The sequence below is a fragment of the Penicillium robsamsonii genome (assembly GCF_028829455.1).
Source record: "Penicillium robsamsonii strain IBT 29466 chromosome Unknown utg000001l_segment0_segment0, whole genome shotgun sequence".
In the NCBI taxonomy this organism is placed as follows: Eukaryota; Fungi; Ascomycota; class Eurotiomycetes; order Eurotiales; family Aspergillaceae; genus Penicillium; species Penicillium robsamsonii.
Window position 1 is genome coordinate 5,524,912 of NW_026643219.1, and position 24,641 is coordinate 5,549,552.

Genomic DNA, 24,641 nt, shown 5'->3' on the forward strand with positions numbered 1-24,641 from the left:
ATCGGAGACTATTAAAAGTAGCTTCGGAGTAGCTACTTTAGTCCCTCTTATACCTAATCGAGTGATCTCGAAGCTTAATATTTATCTTCGAACCCCTACCCCCCCCCCCCCCCCTCTAAGTAGGGGGAGCGAATTAAGTCGAAATTTTACACTAAAAACCCTAGCTATAGAGAAAGGACTACGTTAATAGGCTTCGTTAATTAAAGCTTTACTTCGTATAAGATCTTAAAGTCTACCTAACGTATTTCACCACCGAGTGGCCACCCTAACCCTACATATTAAATTTAAATGCATTTTTCTTAACCAAAACTCCATTAAATTAATTTAACTAACTAATTAGTCTATCTGGACATGTTTCTCTTCTATGCCCTGGTAATCTGCATATTCCACATCCCCGGGGGGGCTTTGTACGTGGTTATAAACCCGATTCTCTAGGTATGCCGGCGGCGGGGGAAGGTGCTTCAGTTACTTCTAGTTACTGCATAATTAATGCAGATGCTTCTTAAACTGAGAGGCCTTCTTCGGTGGGTATCTGCCTTCGGGATCGAGTGCGCTTTTACTTCTGCTTCTCGTTAGCGGCGCGTAAATCGCTTACTTCTTTCTTAAGAAGTGCGGCGGATTATATAGTGATCTGGCACGCCTTTAAAACCTAGTTTATAGCGGAATTAAGAGGACTTAGAGGGCTCCTTAATCTTATACGAAGTAATGCTTTAATTAACGAAGCTTATTTTTATAATTAGACGTAGTTCGAAGGGGTTTTTAGGTCCTAATCACTACCCCGGCTCGGAGGGGGGGTCGGGGTTCGAAGACGAATATTAAGCTTTAAAATCACTCGATCGGGTATAAAAGGTATTAAACCAGCTGCTCCGAAGCTATTTTTAATAGTCTCTGATTTAAAAGCTTTAATTCGTATAAGTGGGTATACTTCGAGGAAGTTAAGTTTATCGACATGATTTATCCCACTCCGCATTTTAAATTTAATAAACCGACCGTACGCACGTTTTAGTACCGTAAAATAGCCGATATCGAGAGGTTATAAAAGGTGAGAGGAATGCGGAGGCATATAAATTAGTATAATACCATTTTATTCGTAGATTTCGTCGAACTTCGGTGTTAAATGGCTTCCGTGACCGTCGAGTACTAGAAGCCGATACCTCCCCTTCGTATGCGAAGAAGTCGAAGGAATAAAGAGCTTTTCGAGCTAACGAAGTCTAATTTTATCCGAAGTCTAACCGTTAGGGCTTACTTTAAAGCGCTAGTCATTCGGGACGCTTTTAAACTAAGATTCGAGGAAGACTTTACCTTTAAAAATCACACACGGAGGAAGCACCTAGCCAGAAGCACCCGTATATTTAATTACTATCACCCACTAGCGAGTTCTAGGTTATAAAGTCTTACGCCGACCGGTTATATCACTTCTCGTAATAACCTTCGCGGTCGCGGTTAATCCTAACGCGAAACCGGTCTCGTTAAAGTTATAAACGTTATCGGGGTCGATTCTAAATTAAAGGATCGTCTTTTAAACTAGATTAAACCACTCCCTAATGATTTTAGGGTCTTCGCATTTCGCACGCTTATAATTATACCGTTTCGAGAATCGGGAGGAGAGGAGAGAATATCGTTTTACGAATTTCATAACCTAATTTTCGCCGACCGAAAGAACCGGGGTAGTTCCACGTTATTAAAGAAGATCCGCTATTTCTCGTACGGAAGAGGGCCGGGGGGCTACTCTATAAGAATCCATAGAGATAATCCATTTTTTAAGAGATTCCTCTTTAAGTTCTGTTAATTTATGCGAATTAGCGCGAGAAGTCGCGCGGTCTTAGACGCCGCTAAGGCGGCGGCGGAGAGTTAAACGCGGCACATTAAAAGTGCGAGCAGCGAGAGTAATATTACTGATATCTCCATTTTTAAAAGCCTAGATAGCTAATAAAAGCCTACCCTCTTACTTAATTAAATTTTTCGAGCTTTAGGAGCGAATTAGTGGCATAGTGGGTGGTTAAAGAAGAAGGGATTAAATTAATTAACGCGTTTTGGGTGGGGTGGCCACTCGGTGGTGAAATACGTTAACCTATTAAATCATACATTAATCTAACTTATAAAAGGCTTCTAGCTTATAATGCATAACGCTATTTTACTAGCGAAAGAAGATAAGGAATTACGCGCCGCTAATAAGAAGCAGAAGTAAAAGCAGGCTAGATCATGAAGGCATATACCCCCCGAAGAAGGTCTCTTAGTGGAAGAAGCCTCTGCATTAATTATACAGTAATAGGAAGTAGGTGAAGCACCTCCCCCGGGTCCTAGTATACCTAGAGAATCGGCTATTCAGCCACGTACGCCCCCCCCCCCCCCCCCCCGGGGGGTGTGGAATATGTAGGTTACTAGGGCATAGAAGAGAAATATGTCTAGATAGACTAATTTCTAGTTAAACTAATATAACGGCGTTTTAGTTAAAATAAATGCATTTAAAATTAATGGGTTAGGATAAGTGGCCGGGCCGCTCATGAAATACGTTAATAGAATAGCTCGGCTAATTCTATAGTGTCTATCGTAGTTAAAATTAGGAAGAAGAAGCACTATTTTAAGAAATGGTCTATAGCCACTAAAATCGCATTAAATATCCTTCCTTTCTAGATCGATTAAGATAATCCTATAATAAAATCTATGAATAATTTAGTAAAGGGTTAAGACGGAATCGGTAATAGTTCGAGCTTACTAAATGGTCGATGTCTTAGTATCTGTGTTATTTAGTAGATTCTATAAGGTTAATATAACCTTTAATGTCTTCTTATATCTAGACCTAATAGTAGTTAACTATATTATAATAACTCCTCCGTTCTCACCTAACTAAAATAGCCTATAATAGGGTTATTATAGTGCATTTATAGTAGTTTTATATAAATACCCTCTTTCTTTAATATGTATATACGTCCTTAGTACTATAATAATCCTAAGGCGTTAACTAACTAGCCTTTATTACTAGGTCTCTACACTAAGACGTCCCCATTTCGGCGGACTATCTCTAGGTCTTTAGTATCTATACTAACAGACTAGATTACTACTATAGTGGTATCCCTAATATCGAATAGTATCTTTAAATCGTTATATAACGTATTTCACCACCAAGCCGCCACCCTAACCTAACATATTGAATTGAAATGCATATATCTCTACCAAAACACCATTAAATTAAATCAACTAATAACTGGTCTATCTGGACATATTTCTCTTCTATTCCCTAGTAATCTGCATATTCCACACCCCCGGGGGGCCGCGTACGTGGCTGAATAGTTGATTCTCTAGGCATGCCGGGGCCGGGGGGAGGTGCTTTAATTACTTCTTATTACTGCATAATTAATGCAGAGGCTTCTTGAACTGAAAGGCCTTCTTCGGCGGGTATTTACCTCCGGGATCTAGTACGCTTTTACTTCTGCTTCTCGTTAGCGGCGCGTAATTCCTTATTTTCTTTAGCGAGTAGGATAGCACCTTATATTATAAGATGGAAGCCTTTTATAAGCTAGTTTAATGCACGATCTGATGGGCTAGGCGGGCTTCGAGATCTTATACGAAGTAAAGCTTTAATTAATGAAGCCTAACGACGTAGATCTTTCTCTATAAAAGGGGTTTTTAGTGTAAAATTCCGGCTTAATTCACTACCCCGGCTAGCTGGGGGGGTTAGAGTTCGAAGCCAAATATTAAGCTTTAAAATCACTCTCTCCGGTAAAAAGGGGACTAAACCGGCTACTCCGAAGCTATTTTTAATAGTCTCCGATTTAAAAGCTTTAATTCGTGCGAGGGGGTATACTTCGAGGAAGTTAAGCTTATCGATATAGTTAATCCCGTTCCGCATTTTAGTTTTAACCATCCGACCGTACGATCGTTTTAATACCGTAAAACAGCTAATATCTAGAGGTTATAAAAGATAAGATAAATGTGCTAGCATATAGATTAGTATTACCTTATTTTACTCATAAATTTCGTTAAATTTAGGCGTTAAATGACTTCCGTGGCCGTTAAGTACTAGAAGCCGATACTCCCCCTTCGTACGCGCAGAAGTACTAGGAATAAAGAGCTTTTCTAGCTAATAGAGTCTAATTTTATTAGAGGTCCAGCCGTTAGGGCTTACTTCGAAACGCTAGTTCTCCGGAAGGCCTTCGAACCATGATTTAAGAAAGACTTTACCTTTAAAAATCACACACGGAGGGAGGGCCTAACCTAAAGCATTCGTACACTTAATTATAGTCACCTATTCACGATTTTTAGGTTATAAAACTCCTCTTCGACTAGGTAAATCACTTCTCGTAATAACCTTTATAGTTAAAACCACTCCTATAGCGAAACCGGTCTCATCGAAGTTATAGATATCGTCGGGGTCGATTCTAAATTAAAGGATTATCTTTTAAACTAGATTAAACCACTCTTAAATGATTTTCGGGTCTTTATATTTCGCACTCTCGTAGTTATACCGTTTTAAGAATCGGGAGAAGAGGAGAGGATGCCGTTATATAAATTTCGTAACCTAGTTTTCGCCGACCGAAAGAACCGGGGTAGTTCCACGCTTTTAAAGAAGAAGATCCGCCATTTCTCGTACTATAGAGTGCCGGGGGGCCCCTCCACGAGAATCTATAGAGAGTATCCATTTTTAAAGAGATTCCTCCTCGAGTTCTGTTAATATATGACTATTAGCGCGTGTTTTAGGACGAAAGGTATCACCAGCGAGGCGGCGTTATAAGGTAGAGCGGGGGACTTCGAAACGGCGCGCCACTTCACGAATTAAAGAGATTTCTTGATTCTTAAAAGCCTGGATAGCTAGTAAGATCCTACCCTCTTACTCTATTGAATTTCCAGAGCGTTGAGAGCGAATTGGTGGCATGGTGGGTGGTTGAAGAAGAAGGGGTTAAATTAATTGACGCGTTTTGGATAGGTGGCCCACTCGGTAGTGGAATACGTTAAGTAATTTATTCCTATAAGCGGATTCCTTACTAACTATATTATATTCTGCGCCTATGTCTAGATTTATATAGGTTTTAACACCGTTTCTAAGGGTAACTAGTATATAAAGGTATATTATAGTCCTAATCTATAGGTATAGAACTAGGGTATTAGGTTCTTTTTACTCTAGCTCTTTTATTTTTCCTAACTACCTTCATTATCCTAATCTAATTATTTAGGTTATTGGTTAGATAGCTACTTTCTAGGGGCATTCTAGTGCCTGGTGGTTTTTATCTCTCTATATATAATGACTTCCTCTTGACGTTAAATTAGCACTATTACTATTTTTTAGCGGAGGTAGCGCTCCCTCCTAAGGCGTAGGATCTACCTTTAGTGTGTCCTTAGCCTTTTAGGTTTCCTCTTTCTCTTATACTTATTCCCCTTCGTAATATACCCTTATATCTATTATAGGGGTAAATATTCGATAAGGGTATTATTATTAGTTTAGGGCTAATTTAACAATAAATCGCTATAGCTTCCCTTTATTGTTTATCTTATATATATATAATAGGTAGTCCTTCCCTTTTAGATAGTAAGAAGTAGACTTAGGTAAAGGCTAAAGCCTATATTAATATTTCCTCTTTTATATTTAGTAGGATGTTATTTATAATAGTAATAATTATATCTTAAAGCGGATTCTAAAGCTTTATAAATAGTGCTTAGGCCTTTGACCCTTAGTCTGACCTGGGAGGTATTTCCTAGCGATTCGAGATAGCCTTCGAAGTTATGCGGGTCTCAGTAGGGGCGTATTTCTGCCTTTTAATAGAGGATAAGGAGATTGGTAGTAACCGGCCCTTACATTTTGTACCAAAATTACAGACCCTCGCAAGCGAGGGTCCGCCACCCATTTGCAAAGGATCATCTAAATGTAAATATTCTTTTAAATGCTACCCTTTTATTTTGACCATCAACCACACCACTAAAAATGCCTAAAACCAATAAAGATATAGAGTAACAGATTCAGCTAGCTCTCGATTCTCTATCTAAGCAGATAAAGCCGAATATCTCGAAAACTGCGCGAGAATTCGCGGTTCCCATGTACCCACCGACTACGCCGGCGATAGTACGGTGGAAAATCACCTTTTTAATAAAACCTAATGACCGGAAGCTTAATCCTATATAGGAGCAGGCTTTATGTGATTATATTAATTACTTTAACACGGTCGGAGCATTAATAAATCGCCGATAAATTACTATTACTGCTAATTTAATTCTCGAAGAAGCCTATACCGATTCTACCACTCCACCACCATAAATCGGCGACCACTAGCTAAAGCGTTTTCTTAAACGTAATCCTAAGTACTATGTACGACGCCGGCGAGCCCTTAATGTCGAAAGGGCTAGTGCACTTAATAAAACCGTGGTAGAGAGGTGGTTTTAAGACTATTAACGTGTGGTGACTAAGCATAGTATATACTATTAAGATATCTATAATTTTAATAAAACTAGCTTCTAAATTAGCGTCGGTCGCGATTAATTCATTATTACTAGGCATCTAAAAAAGAAGCTATTTAATGGATCTATTATAAATCGCGAGTCTACCACGGTTTTAGAGGCTATTTCGGCCGATAGTTTTACCTACCCGCCACTTATAATCCTAAGTATAAAATAGGCATTACTACGTTAGTTTAATACTATCTAGGAGGATAAGTATATAGCTATAACCGATACTAGCTATATTAACGATACCTTAGTATATTAATGGATTTAGCTCTTTTATAAGTGGACGGTTAGTCGTACACTTAGAAGAAAAAAGGCTAGTTATATGCGACCGTTTTAGTTCGTATTTAACGCGCTAATTTATTCGATTTTATGAGAAGAATGATATTATATTATTCTTCTTACTCTCGCATACTAGTTATATACTATAGCCTCTCGATGTCGGCGTATTAGCGTGTATAAACACTAGCATAGTGAGGCTATAGAAGCTACTATAATGACTAGATGCCGTAAATTCTCTAAGGATAAATTTCTATACTTAATTGGAGAAATTAGACGGAAAACCTTCCGGTCGAATATAATAAAGCTTAGATTTAAATTAACTAGCCTCTAGCCTATTAATCCTAAGCTTATTACGGATGAATTAGAGTCGTACGATCTATATTATAATAATTTACCCCGGTCGAATACACCCTTAACCACCTCATAAAACACTAAGTTTAGCACTCTAAAAACCGCTGAGAAAGTGAGAAGGATTAGCTGCCGGCTTAATTAGTATAATCTAGATACTTAGCGCTTTAAAAATGCCTTAATAAAGCTTTAAAAGGGGGCTAAAGCGTAAGCTATATTAGCTTACTAGATATAGCGGGAATTCGATTTAATATAAGCTATTATGGGTGCTCGCTATGCCCGGTACGATACTTCTCGTTATTATATATAGATCACCGGAATCATTAATTTATCCTAAGTTAAAGAGATAAAAGGAAAAGAGTTTAAATTAAGTGAAAAGATGGATTAAGAAAAAATAAGGCGGAAGTGGAAGAAGGTGTTAGTTAAAATTAGGAAGCATAGTAGGGTAAAAAAACGCCGGGAGAAGTGATTTTCTTTTATATTCTAGTAGTTAAATAGCTAATTAATTTCTTTACTATTTTTAATTAATTAATATACTACGACGTATTATAAGATAGTAAATGGTGGTTAAAGTAAAAGGTATGAAAATATTTACATTTAGGTGATCCTTTATAAATGGGTGGCGGACCCTCGCTTGCGAAGGTCTGTAATTTTAGTACAAAATGTAAGGGCCGGTTAGTATTATAGGAGTTTTATAGTATTATATTTATCTATTCTTTTAAAAGTTATATTAATTCCCCTTATCTTTAGTGTATTTTTATACATAAGATACCCACTTCTCTTTATAACTTCTATAACGGTAGTTATTATAATAAACACTTTCTAGGAGTCTAAAATAAATTTCTTTAGGGCTTCATCGAAGAGGTCGATTAGGTTAATAAGCTATTCCTCTTTTTATTAGATACTAAAGCTTTTATCGAATTTTCTAATATTCTACTTAATCTCTCCTCTCTAGCATCGCTCGCTCTCTAAGGAGGCTTTATAATAAGACTATAACGTATTTCACCCCCGAGTGGTCTAATAAATCTAACCCATTAATTTTAAATGCATTTATTTAACCAAAATACCGTTATATTAGTTTAACTAGAAATTAGTCTATCTAGACATGTTTCTCTTCTATGCCCTAGTCACCTGGATATTCCACACCCTCGCGGGGGGGGGGGGGGGCGCGTACGTGGCTGAATAGCCGATTCTCTAGGCATACCGGGACCCGGGGGAGGTGCTTCACTTACTTCCCCCGCCTATAAAATCAAAGCAGAGGCCTCTTAACCTAAGGGCCTTCTTCGGAAGGTATATGCCTTCTAGATCGGGTGCGCTTTTACTTCTTCTTCTCGTTTTTAGCGCGTAGTTCCTGGTTTTCTTTAGCGAGTAAGATAGCCCCTTATATTATAAGACGGAAGCCTTTTATAAGCTGGGTTAATGCACGGTCGGAGGGAACTTAGTGGACTTCTTAATCTTATACGAAGTAGAGCTTTAATTAAAGTAGCCTATCGACGTAGTTCTTTCTCTATAGCTAGTGTTTTTAGTGTAGAATTCCGGCTTAATTCGCTCCCCTGGCTCGGAGGGGGTTAGTGTACGAAGGCGAATATTTAGCTTTAATATCACTCGATTAGGTATAAAAGGTATTAAACTAGCTACTTTAAAGCTATTTTTAATAGTCTCCGATTTAAAAGCTTTAGTTCGTGCGAGGGTGTATAGTTCGAGGAAGTTAAGTTTATCGATATAATTTATCCCGACCCGCATTTTTAGTACTGAAAAACAGCCGATATCGAGGGGTTATAAAAGGTAAGAGGAGTGCGGAGGTATATAGATTAGTATAATCTAATTTTTCTCGCAGATTTTATCGAATTTAGGGGTTAGATAGCTTCCGTGATCGTTAAGTACTAGAAGCCGATACCTCCCCTTCGTATATAAAGAAGTCGTCGGAATGAAGAGCTTTTAGAGCTAGCGAAGTCTAATTTCATCGGAGGTCTATCCATTCGGACTAACTTTAAATCGCTAGTTATCCGGAAGGCCGTCGAACTAAGATTTTGAGGAAGACTTTACCTTTAAAAATCACACACAGAGGGAGGGCCTACCCCGAAGCATTCGTACACTTAATAATAGTCACCTATTTATGATTTCTAAGTTATAAAAGTAAGCGCCGACCGGATAGATCACTCCTTATAATCACCTTCGCTATAGCGATTAACCCTATTATAAAACTAGTCTTATCAAAGTTATAAACATTATCGGGGTCGATGCTAAATTAAAGGATGGTTTTTTTAAATAGGATTAAACCACTCCTCCCTAATGATTTTTAGATCTTCGCATTTCGCACGCTCGTAATTATATCGTTTTAAGAACTAGGAGGATAAGAGAGGATACCTCTTAATAAACTTTATAGCTTAATTTTCGCCGACTAAAGGAACTATGGTAGTTCCCCGCTTTTTAAGAAGAAGATTCGCCATTTCTCGTCCTATAGAAGGCCGGGGGGCTCCTCTACGTAGATCCATAGAGATAATCCACTTTTTAAGTGATTACTCCTTAGTTTTAGTTAACTTAAGGTTATTAGCTCGTGTTTTAGACTAAACTATCACCAGCGAGGCGACGTTATAAGGTAGAGCGGGGGACTTAAAATATACGTGCTGCTTCACGAATTATAGTTTTTTCTTGATTCTTAATAGCCTGGATAGCTAATAAGATCCTACCCTCCTCCTCTGTTAGATTTTTTAGAGGATTAAGACCGAATTAGTGGCATGGTGGGTGGTTAAAATGATTAAGTTCTAATTCATGGACGCGTTCTGGGTGGGTGGCTCACTCGCTGGTGTGGCCCACTCACTAGTGAAATACGTTATACTATAATTATCACGAATAGCATAAGTAGCCTAAGAAAGTACCTAATTATTATCAGCGATAAGGGTAGACTAAAAAACGAGCGGAACGTTAGTAACTTAACCTAAATTTAATAGACTTAAAAGGGACTAATAGTAATAATATAAGCACTACTTATATAACGTGTTCGGTAAGCGAGCGGCGCACGCAAGCGAGTGGCGCACCTAACCTAAACCATTGGATTTAACTATATTTATCTCAACTAAAACAACATTAAATTAATTCAACTAAATTGATTTATCTAGCTAGGCATCTATTGATTTTATGCCCTATTTCTCCATAACCACTACACTTTAGGGAGGCCCGCGAACGTGGTTATAAAGCCGGCGATAGGCTTCTTCGTGGAGGGGAGGGAGGTGCTTTAATTACTTCCACCGGCTTAGTAATTAATTAAGAAGCTTTTTAAACTGAGAGGCCTTCTTCGGCAGGTATCTGCCTTCGGGATCGAGTGCGCTTTTACTTTTACTTCTCGTTAGCGGCGCGTAATTCGCTTACTTCTTTCTTAAGAAGTGCGGCGGATTATATAGTGATCTAGCATGCCTTTAAAACCTGATTTATCGCGTAATTTAGCGGGCTCGGAGGGCTCCTCGATCTAACACGAAGTAAAGCTTTAATTAACGAAGCTTACTTTTATAATTACACGTAGTTCGAGGGCGTTTTTAGGTCCTAATCGCTTCCTCTACTCGGAGGGGGGTCGGGGTTCGAAGCTAAATATTAAGCTTCGAAAGCACTCTATTAGGTGAAAAAGGCACTAAACCAGCTGCTCCGAAGCTATTTTTAATAGCCTCCGATTTAAAAGCTTTAATTCGTGCGAGGGGGTATGCTTCGAGGAAATTAAGTTTATCGATATAGTTAATTCCGGTCCGCATTTTCGTCTCGACTAGCCGACCATATGATCGTTTTAACACCGTAAAACAGCTAATATCGAGAGGCTATAAAAGGTGAGAGGAGTGAGGTGGCATATAGATCGGTATTACCTTATTTTACTTATAAATCTCGTCGAATTTAGGGGCTAAATGGCTTCCGTGTCCGTTAAGTATTAAAAGTCGATACCCCCCTTCGTACGCGAAGAAGTCATCGGAATAAAGAGCTTTTCGAGCTAGCGAACTCTAATTTCATTAGAGGTCTAGCCGTTCGGACTAACTTTAAATCGCTAGTTATCCGGAAGGCCCTTAAACTAAGATTCGAGGAAGATTTTACCTTTAAAAATCACATACGGAGGGAGCACCTACCTCGATACATTTATATATTCGATAATAGTCACCTATTCACGATTTCTAGGCTATAAAAGGGAGCGCCGGCTAGAGAGATCACTCCTCGAAATCACCTTCGCTATAGCGATTAATCTATTACGAACCCGGTCTCGTCGAAGTTATAAACGTTATTAGGGTCGATTCCGAATTAAATGATTATCTTTTAAACTAGATTAAACCACTCCTTAATGATTCTAGGGTCTTCACATTTCGCGCGCTTATAGGTATACCGTTTTAAAAATCGAGAGGAGAGGAGAGGACGCTATTTTATAAAGTTATATACTAATTTTTCGCCGACCGAAAGAATCGGGGTAGTTCTACGCTTTTAAAGAAGAAGATCCGCTATTTCTCGTACTATAGAGGGCCGGGGGGCTACTCCACGAGAATCCATAGAGAGAATCCATTTTTAAAGAGACTCCTCTTTAATTTATGTTAATTTAGACGAATTTACGCGAGAATTCGCGCGGTTTTATGTACCACTGAGGCGGCGGCGAAGGGTAGTTTCGGGTACGTTAAAACGGCGCGCCACTTCACGAACTGAAGATATTTCTTGATTCTTAAAAGCCTAGATAGCTAGTAATATCCTACCCTCTTACTCTATTAATTTTTTAGAGCGTTAAGAGCGAATTAGTGGCATGGTGGGTGTAACGGGCCAGAGCCCGGCTTGGATCACGTGAGGCACGTGCCCACAACATACATAAACCCCCATCGCTAGTAGATAGTTACCTTTTCTCCAAGATTGATGTAAACAGCATGTTGGCCTAGCCTAATTGAATCAATAAAGCTTCAGCCCTTCACAGTGGGTGGTTAAAGAGACATGGTTTAAATTAATTAATGCGTTTTAGATAGGTGGCCCACTCGGTAGTGAAATACATTATTCCTAACGTCTTAACTTTAATTATAAAGTATTAGCCTAGAAAGATAAATCCCGTAGACGGGCTTTCTAGAATTCTAAACTCTAAGTAAGCTAGCTACCTTCGGAACGGAATTAATAATCCCGATTTAAGATCCAATCGTGGACGATAATATCCTAGCTTAAATTCGAGACGAGGAACTATTAACCCTTATAATATAGAGTATTATAGGGATAAAGAATCTAGACGTAGATTATAAGTATAATTTAACTGAATACATATAACTTAAAATTCTAATTTAGATTTAGATAATTAGCTAGATCGGGAAACCCTAGATCTAGTGTACCTATAGGTATAATACTAGATATATTATCGTAGATAATTAGTTAGAATAAAAAGAACTATACGACGATTTAAATATACTATTCGACATTAGAGATATTACTATAGTAATAATCTAGTCTATTAGTAGTCCGCCGAATCGGGGACGTTTTAGTATAGAGACCTAGTAATAAAGGCTAGTTAGTCGACGCCTTAGGATTACTACGGTACTAAGGACGTATATACGTACTAAGGAAAGAGGGTATTCGTGTAAAACTACTATAAATACACTATAATAACCCTATAGTGGGCTATTTTAGTCGGGTGAAAATAGAAGAGTTATTACGATAGAACTACTAACGTATTCCACTACCGAGCGGCCACTACCCCCGAGTGGCCATCTCTAAAACACGTAGTAAATGCGATAAATTACAGCTTAATATCTCAACAACGGTAGTCTATATAGAGCTTTCCTTATAACCTAATTTATTTTTGGTGATATCTAGTCTCTTTAGAGAGTTTCGAGAAATTTGATGGGTCGGTGACTGAGATATATCTATTTCTAGATTTTGGTAACATAATTTTCGGTAATTTTTGAAATGATAGTAATATAGTCTTCTAATCTTTTTGAAAATTAATACATGCTACTAGAAATGCTTATCGATACCTATCCACTAATAGTGAAAATTAAGTTAACTTATAGTTGTTGAAATAATCTATCGCATTTACTATGTGTTTTGGAGATGGCCACTCGGGGGTAGTGGCCACTCGGTAGTGAAATACGTTATTAGGTCTAAATATAAGAAGATGTTAACGTATTTTACCACCGAGCTACGCACCCCACCTAAAGCTAGACCTAGCAGTGACCTACGGGTGACCCTCACGACCCTAAGGGTAGTCCACCTAGAGGGTAGACCCTGGGAGGGCCACCCGCGGGTGACCTAAAGGGTCGTTAAATAAGATAAATAGGTAGATCTCGTGATATGCATACTTTATGTAGATTTACCCTATATTTTTAAGTATCCTGACTATATATCCGAACTTCTTTAACATTAATTTTTAGTGATTTATTATTATAAAAACTTATGTTATATATTCTTAAACCTAGTTCCTATCTACTAGACTACTACATATCCATTAAGCCTTTTTAAAACCTTCCGAACTCTTCTAGACGACCGAGGGAGAGGAATTTCGCCCTCTTTATCTATACTATCCTTAGCACTAGAGTGTATCTCATCGCCTTCACTGCTAGGAGCCATTTAACTCTTAACGCAGATTTAAGCTCGGATATCCTAACCCTAGATAATAGACCAATTAGCGATAACTATCCCTAATATTAAGCTACTCCTTATAGCGCTTAACCTAAGTCTTAAGACTACCTCAGTAAATATCCTTCTAGATAGCTTCGCTAGGATTATCTAATTCCCATTCCTTTAATGAGAAGAATTAAAGCTTTTAAGATAGAGATAAAATTATACTAATAACGTATTTCACCACCGAGTGGATCACACCACCGAGTGAATCAGCGACACGAAAACACGTCCATGATTTAGCACCTAACCACTTTAACTACCCACTATGCCACTAATTCGCCCCTGATCCTCTAGTAGTTCAGTAGAGTAAAAGGGTAGGCTTTTATTAGCTAGCTAGGCTATTAAAATCCGGTAAATTATCTCTATACGCGGAGCATCACGTCGTTTTAAAGTGCCATTCTCCTCTTTACGGAACCGCCTTAATGGTCTCATAAATCGCTCCGAAACCCGCGTAAATTACCAGAAATTAATAGATATTAAAGAGGAATCTCTTTAAAAATGAATTCTCTCTATAGATTCTCGTTAATTAGCCCCCTAGCCTTCTATAATACGAGAAGTAGCGAATCTTCTCCTCGAAAAGCGCGGAACTACCCTAATTCTTTCGGTCGGCGAGAATTAGGTTATAAAATATATTAAACGACGTCCTCTACTCTCCTCCCGATTCTCGAAACGGTATAATTATGAACGTGCGAAATGCGAAGGCCCGAAAACTATTCGAGAGTGGTTTAATCTTATATAAAAAATAATCCTTTAATTCGGAATCGACCCTAATAACGTTTATAACTTCGATGAGACTAGTTTCGCGATAGGATTAATCGTTATAGCTAAGGTTATTATAAGGAGCGATTTCTACGGTTAGCGCCCGGTTTTATAACCTAGAAATCGTGAATAAGTAGGTGACTACTATTAAATGTACGAATGCTTTAGGGTAGGCCCTCTCTCTGTGTATGATTTTTAAATATAAAGTCCTCGAATCTTAGTTCGATAGCCTTCCGGATAACTAGCGATTTAAAGTTAGTCCGAACGGTTAGACCTCTAATGAAATTAGAACTCGCTGGCTTAAAAAGCTCTTTATTCTAAGGACTTCTTTATGTACGAAGGGGGAGTATCGACCTTTAATACTCGACGGACATAGAAGCCATTTAACCCCGAAATTCGATAGGATCTATAAGTAAACTAAGGTAGTACCGATCTATATGCCACCTCACTCCTCTTACCTTTTATAGCCTCTTAATATCTACTGTTTTACGGTGTTAAAACGATCGTATAGTCGGCTGGCTAAAATAAAAATACGGACTCGGATTAACTATATCGATAAACTTAACTTCCTCGAAATATACCCCCTCGCACGAATCGAAGCTTTTAAATCGGAGACGATTAAGAATAGCTTTAAAGTAGCTAGTTTAGTACCTTTTACACCTAATTAAGTGATCTCGAAGCTAGATATTTAACTTCGAACCCCTACCCCCCCTCTAAGTAGGGGGGAGCGATTAGGACCCTAAAACGCCCTCGAACTACGTGTAATTATAAAAGTAAGCTTCGTTAATTAAAGCCTTACTTCGTACTAGATCGAGGAGCCCTCCGAGCCCGCTAAATTACGCGATAAATCAGGTTTTAAAGGCCTATTGAATCACTATATAGTCTGCTGCTTTTCTCGAGAAAGAAGTTAGCGATTTACGCGCCGCTAACGAGAAGCAGAAGTAAAAGCGGGCTAGATCTCGAAGGCATATACCCTCCGAAGAAGGACTCTCAGTCGAAGAAGCCTCTGCATTAATTATGCAGTAATAGGAAGTAGGTAAAGCACCTCCCCCGGGTCCTAGTATACCTAGAGAATCGGCTATTTAGCCACGTACATGGCCACCCTAGGGGTGTGGAACATGCAGATTACTAGGGCATAGAAGAGAAACATATCTAGATAGACTAATTCCTATTTAATTTAATTCAATGGCGTTTTAGTTCAAATAAATGCATTTAAAATCAATCGGGTGGGTGGGGTGCGTAGCTCGGTGGTGAAATACGTTAGGAGATATATTAAATCTTATAGAATCTACTGAATAACGTAGACCCCAGGGCATTAACCATTCGATAAGCTCGAACCACTACCCATTCTGTCTCGATCCTTTCCCGGATTATTAATAGATTTTATTATAGGATTACCTTGATCGATCTAGAAAGGGAGGATAGTTAATGCGATTTTAGTGGTCGTAGACCGTTTCTCGAGATAGTGCCTTTTCTTCTTATCTTCCTAGTTTTAACTACGATAGACGCTACAGAATTAGCTAAGCTATTATATTAAGATATTAAACTAGGATTCGGACCACTAAATAGTATTATATCCGACTAGGGGTCTATCTTTAACGTATTTCACCACCAAGTGGTCTATACCCCCGAGTGGTCCACCTTAAAACACATAGTAAAAGCGATGAATTCCTCATTTTTATCTCAATAACTAACGTTCTTATTTAATATTATTACTTTCCGATAGAGATTAATAAGCATTTTTAGTATTATATCCCGATTTCGAATAAATCGAAAACTTACATTGATATAGTATCGAAAATTACATCACCACCCTTCATAAATATATATATCTTGGTCACTAATGTATTAGATTTCCCGAAACTCTCTAAATTAGATGGATTTTATATAAAAGGCATTAGATTATAAGGAGAATTTCATATAAATAACCGTTATTATAATATCATGTTATAATTTATCACTTTTACTATATGTGTTTTGGGGTGGACCACTCGGGGGCATGGACCACTCGGTGGTGAAATAAATACGTTAGAGACGGAGTCACCTAACCGCATCAGTTAAGTATCAGGAATGGATTGCTAAGGAATCGTCACATGGTTACCACGTGAGCATGGCGGTACACATACTGGTTAGGAATTCCCCTGAATCCCCTCTTTTAGCAAGAATTAGTCTTGGCACAAACAGACAGTATAATTCCATTCGTCTCTAAGTCATTGTATCTTACCCGGTTAACAGGCCTTACACCCGAAAACTGTATTATATATAGTTCAAGGGCGTTTTTAGGTCCTAATCGCTCCACTACTTAGGGGGGGGGGGGGGGGTTCGAGGTTAAATATCTAGCTTTAAGATCACTCAATTAGGTATAAAAGGTACTAAATTAGCTGCTTTAAAGCTATCCTGAATCGTCTCTACTTTAAGAGCTTCGATTCGTACGAGAGGGTATATTTCGAGGAAGTTAAGTTTATCGATATAGTCAATCCAAGTCCGAATTTTTATCTTAACTAGCCGACCATATGATCGTTTTAACACCGTAAAATAACTAATATTAAGAGGCTATAAAAGATAAGAGGAGTGCGGAGGTATATAGATCGGTATAATATGATTTTTCTCGCATATTTTATGGAACTTTAGGGTTAAATGGCTTCCGTGACCGTCGAGTACTAGAAGTCGATACCTCCCCTCCGTACGTAAAGAAGTCGTCGGAATAAAGAGCTTTTTAAGCCACCGAAGTCTAATTTTATCGGAGGTCTATCCATTCGGACTAACTTTAAACCGCTAGTCATCTAGAAGGCCGTCGAACTAAGATTCGAGGAAGACTTTACCTTTAAAAATCACACACAGAGGGAGGCCCTACCCTAAAGCATTCGTACATTTAATAGTAGTCACCCATTCACGATTTCTAGGCTATAGAAGCGAGCACCGACCAGGGAGATCACTCCTCGTGATCACCTTCGCTGTAGCGATTAACCCTATCGCGAAACCGGTCTCGTCGAAGTTATAAATATTATCGGGGTCGATTCTAAATTAAAGCATTATTTTTTAAATAAGATCGAACCACTCTCGAATAGTTTTCGGGTCTTTATATTTCGTACGTTTATAATTATAGCGTTTCGAGAATCGGGAGGAGAGGATAGGGTGTCGTTTTTCACGAAGTTATAAACCCATTTTTCGCCGACCGAAATAACCGGGGTGGTTCCACGTTATTAAAGTAAAAGATTCGCCATTTCTCGTATAGTAGAAGGCCGGTGAGCTACTCCACGAGAGTCCATAGAAAGAATCTATTTTTAAAGAGATTCCTCTTCAGTTTCTGTGAATTTCTGTGAATTTACGCGAGAAATCGCGCGGTAAGGGGTGCCCTTTGAACGACGGAGGAGTGTCGATTTTAGGACTTAGAAACGGCGCGCTGCTTCATAAATAGAGATGATTTACTCGGTCTTAATAGCCTTAATAGGTAATAAGACCCTGCCCTCTTACTCTGTTAAATTTCTGGAGCATCGGGAGCGAATTGGTGGCATGATGGGTGGTTAAATTAATTAACTGCTAATTAAAAGACGCGTTTTAGGTTAGGTGGACCACTCGCTTACCGAATACGTTAATGGCGTTTTAGTTAAGATAAATGTATTTAAATTAGTAGGTTAGATGGGGTGACCCACTCGGTAGTGAAATACGTTATATAGTACTATACCTATCTCCTATTTAGCTTCTACTATACTATAAAAGTGCGAAGATTCGTGTGATCTAAGAGCACTTTAACCAGGTACTTATTACCGTTAAGGTAGTGTCTTTGGTGTTAAAATAAGTATATAATAGCGAATAGCTCCTAATCCGGTGTCGGGTAGTTAAGTTCTACTCCAGAGAATTTCTGAGACTAAAATGCGACTAGGTACTATTATCCCTCGCTATCTAGCTAGGATAATACTCCTCCTATTCCCTTATTTAGAGTATTAGTCTCTAGCCTAATATACTTTTTAGGGTTAAAATAACATAAGAGAGACGCTAATTTAAAGGAGGCTTTTAGCTACCGAAACGCCTTCGATTCGGTATCGCTAAGTTATACTTTCCTAGGCTTTTTCCTATTCTTTAACCCCTTAAGGATTAATATAAGGGGTAAAGAGACGTAGGAGTATCCCTTAATAAATCTACGATAAAAATTATAGAATCTAAAGAATACTTATACGTTATAGTAGCTCTAAGGCTTCTCTTATTCCTAGATTACGCGGATATAACCTTTATCTATTCGTACCCCGTCGCTATTAACGATAAATCCTAGGAACTCGACTTCCTTTTAATAGAAGGTGCATTTTAGGGGTTTAACGTAGAGCTCTGCCTTTCTTAGTTAATCGAAGACTTATTATAGTGCTTTTATATAGGATTCTCGATCTAGCGTAAAGATAAGGATATTATCTAGATACGCTATATAAACGATATTGATTATTCCGCTAAGGGCTATATAGATATAACTTTAAAAAGTGATAAGAGCGTTCGATAACCTAGAAGGCATAACTATATACTCGAAATAGCTATAATCTTATTCGGAAAGCGGTTTTTTACTTATCGCCTTCTTATATTCTAATATGATAGTAGGCGTCCTTTATATCCACTCTACTAAAGTATTAAGCTCCTAATAGCCGATCTAGGATCTCTAAAATAAGAGGTAATAGGTACTAATTCTTAACCGAAACATAGTTAAGACCCCGGTAGTCTATATATAGACATAAACCTCTATCCTTTTTAGGGACGAAAAGGATCGGTGCTCCTATAGGACTCCTAGATAGCCGAATCCTCTTTTTCTTAATACTATCTATAAGGTAAGCCTATAGCTCTTTAGCTTAGTCCTTAAGAAGGGGAACATCGGGCCGTATAGCGGGGTTTTCCCTCTTTAATCTCGATAGTATAATCGGATACCTTTAAGATTAGTAGAGTACCCGCCTTTTTATGGTCGAATACGTCTAGATACTCCTCTAATTTAGAGGGTATTCGTGAGGGGTCTAGTTCTAGCTAGACCTGGCTTTGAACCTCCGCATGGGTCCCTACCCCGGAACCTCGAACCTCACCTCTTGAGGTGAGGTTCCAACCTTACTAACCTCCAACCGCCCATTAACCTCCAGAGGTTCTTTGAGGTTCAACCTCCATCGACCCGCATGAACCTGCATATACATAATTTCTTGACGCCTTTCCTCTTTTAGCTGGATAAAATTAATGATTCATCTCTGTTTTTTACAGATGTTTCGTTAACTAATAGACTTTCCACTGAATACTTTATCAACATAATGAATTATAAAGATATATTCATTAAAAGGTAAATAGGAGGCGTGGTCGCCTATAAATTATAGGTAATATTCGATGATATCGACGTGGTGGGTTATTAATAGAGGTCATCGATAAATGGCATATAAAGTTATAGATATATATATCGCAGACATTATAAAGTATGTGTATCTTTATTAGTAGAACTACTGTTCTTTAAGAAAACTATAAAGATGTAGTTTAATTCCCCTTATTTTAATATCATTTAAACCGTTATATCCTCTTCTATCACTTTATCTTTTAGAATTTAGATCAATTAATCTAGATATACCGTGAATCCGGTTTAAATGTCCTAATTATTAGACTTAGACATTCTATTTTTCCTATATTAAGGTTCTCGTTAAGGTTCGTTAAGATTCGTTAAGGTTAGTTAAGGTTTATTAAGGTTCGTTTCTATAGTGATCCACTATACTAGCGAATCAGATATAGATAGGGCTTATAAAAGTTAATATATTAATTTAAGTATTATGGAATAGGGATAAACAGATGCCCTAAGAAGACCCCGTAACTTCTATAGAATAACTAGTAAGTTCCTTATTATCTTCGCTAAGTTACACTAGTTTACTAAAGTTATCATGTCTCAGATTACCGACGGCTACGGCTACGCATCATCTAGCTTCGAAGGGTTACCTTTAGACGCGCTATAATACCTTACCCCTAACGATACGCTATCCTAACGCGAAAGCCAGTTTAATTTAGTTCTAGACCTTCTAGACCTTCTAGATAACTAAGTCCGATCTCGCGTAGGACCTTAGGCCCTAGACACCCTTACGCGAATTAAGCCAGATAGTATTAACGAGTATATTGTCTTTACTACCGATATGTCCGCGGAATTCGTTAACTAGTGGCTTTAAACCGATTTTAGTAAGAAAAAGCGGCTAAACTGGGAGGTTAGCCGTCACGCAGACTGCTGGACTAGGTTTTAATAAGTTATATATACTAAAGATAGAAAGCCTAGCGTTATGTGTAATCGGTGCCGTATAGTTCTTACGCATCCAGCTATAAATCATACTAGAAACTCATCGATGCAGAAGCATCTTAATGGGCTAAGGTGTCGACAGCGAATTACGAAGAAGGGTAATATCTAGTAACTACTTAGCGACGCGGTATGTTCGAAATAGCCTAAATTTAATATTAATACTAATAATGAATTCACTATATCTTAGGCCGAGAGAAGACTAGCGCCTCTCTTTACCTAATAAACATAGGAACAGAAGATTCTAAACCTAATCACTATATCACATTTACCCTTCCTCTTCGTCGAGCACTAAGAATTCTATGACCTTATTTCCTACGCACGGCTAGCACCTATATCACCGAGCGTTCTATTAAGAAAGGTGATTCGCGACCGCCTCCGGGGTTTCGTTACAGAGTATTAATAAGAGACACTATAATAGCTCCTATCTAGTGCAAAAATGTCGATTACGCTTAACTGCTGGATATCCCCATTTAAGCACGCATTTATGGCTATCATAGGATACTTCCTAGACTAGGAATGGGAGTATCGTGAGGTCCTACTTAGGTTTAAGCTAATTTCTGGATCTTATACTGGCGTGAACCTTAGGGACGTAGTTCTCTAGATCCTATAAAAGCACTAAATCGCTGACCGAGTGCTCGCGGTGATAACTAATAATGCGTCTAATAATAAGACACTTATCGCAGTAGTGAATGATTTAATTAAGAAGCTATATATAGAGACGGAATCTACGATTATCTAAGTGCCCTGCCTTACGCATGTTATTTAATTAAGTCTAGTTAATTTACTTAGTAAAATCAAGGCTTCGCTAAAGAATGATAACGCTGAGACAGAATGGTCTAATGATCGTGTACGTTTACTTCGTGCGCGCCAGCAGAAACATGAGATCGCCGATACTCTAAATAAGGTATGCTTCTATTTATGAATCATAAATTATGATTTAATAATACTAACTATTCTGATTCCTGATAGGTCCGAGGTCTTACGGTTTATATTAACGGAAGCCCTTAACGTAAGGAAGCCTTCCTGAATACCCAGCCTAGTAATACGCTACGGCTTCTTCTAATCTAGGATATTCGTACACGGTGGAATTCGACATTTCTAATGCTCCGACGGGCGAAGAGGCTTTATATCGTATTTAATAAGTTCTGTTCCGACTATAATTAACACCATTTTACATTAAGTGCAGAGGGGTGGCGACAGATTAACTATCTGCTTTATATTCTTTAGCCCTTTTTTACGCTCACTACGCTAGTTTATCGTACTAAAGACTCGAGTATCCACCTTATCTTTAGGATTTATAATAAGCTCTTCGATCATCTTAAAAGATCGATAGGTTAGCTTCGTCGAAAGAAGGTTCCCTAGAAACAGTTAATGCTTTCCTCCCTCGATACTGCGAAAGAGAAACTAAAAAAATACTACGCCGAGACAGATAGTATCGAAGGTAATCTCTATATAATTAGGACGATCCTAGCGCCGTCGAGTAAGATAGAGTTCTTTTTAATAAGTGATTAGGACCTAGATCTTAAGATAGGAAAGGACTATAGAAAGGAATACCGCGAGAGTCTTTAGTCTTTTTTTAAGAGATACAGCTAACGTATACCATTAGAGATAATATAATCTAATAGCTAGTTATTCATAACTGAATCGGAGCTTAAGAAGGCCCTTAACGGCGATTCTTCATAACGATTAACTGCTCCGCAGTACGACGAGCTCACTAAATATCTCCAGAGTGATAAGTAAGTAAGCCTACTTTATGAATCATATAACTAACCTTATCTAATTAGATACTATTAAAGGATCTATTCGGATCTTCTAGAAAGATCATTAGAGGGAATTCCCTATTCTTATAAGCATTACCCGTGATATTATGTTAATTCTAGCGACTAGTGCCGGAGTTAAGCGTCTTTTTAACTCTGCCCGGGATATATGCCACTACCGCCGGGGGTCGTTAAACCCAGAGACTGTTCGCGATATTATGTTATATATGTGTATAATAAGATTCGATATTAAGGAGGAGCAGCGGCTGATTCTCTAAGAGTATCTTTTAGACCATGAGATAGCCGCTTCGGCCGAAGCACTTAATGTCCAGACATATGCTTTCGAGGTAATTAGTGATAATGAGGAGGATATTAAGATACGTCTTAATACACCGGCTGCTATATCATTTACGTAAGTAACTCTAGACGCACCGCTACTCTTAGCAGTCGCCGCTAGAAAGCGGCCTGCAGTTAATTCTGACGATAAGGAAGACTCTGATACCGATGAATTTACGGAACCAGATAAGAACAGGGCATCACCCTTACCTAACTTCCCTAATACGCAGCATCGTGTATCCGGTAGAATACGGAAGAAGTCGAGACTACTGGATGGGTATATAGCTTGATTACTTAAATCTTAACTCTTCAGAACTATAACCAGACACTGCACTATAGATATAATATAAACCATTAATAATTAAAAGTTAAAACCCTAATTCGAAGCTGAATCCATGATATGCACTAAATCCTCCTATAAGGGCATACATTAATGAACTTCTGTTTTATAATTACGAGAGAATACAGCCTATTTCTACATAATTTATGTAGTTGACCCTAAGTCACGTTTTTTACCTATTTATCATGCTTATTGAACCTCAGGTTCACCCGCGGGTAACCTCCATGAGGTTCGGTCCAAGATAGAACCGCCCGGAGGTTCTAGGTCATAGAACCTTAACCTCCGGGTGGGTGAACCTCCTTGAGGTTCGTGAGGTTCACCCGCGGTTCCTAGCCAGGTCTAGTTCTAGCTAGTTACCGTTTTCGTTAGGGAGCTAGACTTATTTAGGTATCTTCACTAACGCGTAGACGACTACGGAGTTCCTCGATAACTTAGCGAAACGGTGTAGATTCATTAGGTTAAAGGACTTAACTCCGAGCCACTAGTAAGTAGTCTACTAGGGCGAAGGGTGATAACGTATTTCACTACCGAGTCGGCCACACCACCGAGTCGGCCACCCAATCTAACTTATGAATTTTAATTGCAATTATTTCAACGAAAATGCCATTAAATTAATTCAACTAACTAATCGGTCTATCTGGACAGGTTTCTCTTCTATGCCCTGGTAACCTGCATATTCCACACCCCCGGGGGGGGGGGGGCGCGTACGTGGCCGAATAGCCGATTCTCCCTGTATATTAGCGCTGGGGGGAGGTGGTTTAACTGCTTCCCCCGTCTGTAAAATTAAAGTAGAGGCTTCTTAAACTAAGAGGCCTTCTTCGGAAGGTATATGCCTTCTAGATCGGGTGCGCTTTTACTTCTTCTTCTCATTTTCAGCGCGTAATTCCTTATTTTCTTTCGCCAGTAAGATAGCACCTTATATTATAAGACGGAAGCCCTTCATAAGCTGGTTTAATGCACGATCTGACGGGCTATACGGACTTCGAGATCTTATACGAAGTAAAGCTTTAATTAACGAAGCCTATCGACGTAGTTCTTTCTCTATAGCTAGTGTTTTTAGTATAAAATTCCGACTCGATTCGCTCCCCCGGCTCGGAGGGGGGGGTCGGTGTTCGAAGATAAATATTTAGCTTCGAGATCACTCGGTCGGGTGTAAAAGGTACTAAGCTAGCTACTCCGAAGCTATTTTTAATAGTCTCCGATTTAAAGGCTTTAATTCGTGCGAGGGGGTATGCTTCGAGGAAGTTAAGTTTATCGATATAGTTAATCCTATTCCGCATTTTTATCTTAACTAGCCGACTATATGATCGTTTTAACACCGTAAAATAACCGATATTAAGAGGCTATAAAAGATAAGAGGAGTGCGGAGGCATACAGATCGGTATAATATGATTTTTCTCGCATATTTCATCGAACTTTAGGGTTAAATGGCTTCCGTGACCGTCGAGTACTAGAAGTCGATACCTCCCCTTCGTACATAAAGAAG

At 38.6% G+C, this 24,641-nt stretch overlaps 1 protein-coding gene across 1 annotated transcript, besides 2 other annotated features; it reads left to right on the forward strand.

Moving 5' to 3' along the window:
* Positions 1–7,324: 7,324 nt before the first annotated feature.
* Positions 7,325–7,344: a sequence feature (Short protein (N7447_002170, KAJ5836144.1) was converted to a misc_feature.).
* Positions 7,345–7,400: 56 nt separating this feature from the next.
* Positions 7,401–7,404: a sequence feature (Short protein (N7447_002170, KAJ5836144.1) was converted to a misc_feature.).
* A 15,019-nt stretch (positions 7,405–22,423) lies between these two features.
* On the forward strand, positions 22,424–23,105 carry N7447_002171 (uncharacterized protein; the record flags this gene model as incomplete). The annotated part of the gene is made up of 2 exons (XM_057226446.1): positions 22,424–22,458; positions 22,937–23,105. Coding segments are annotated over 2 exons (204 nt in total), but the record flags the coding sequence as incomplete, so codon positions are not given.
* Positions 23,106–24,641: the final 1,536 nt, after the last annotated feature.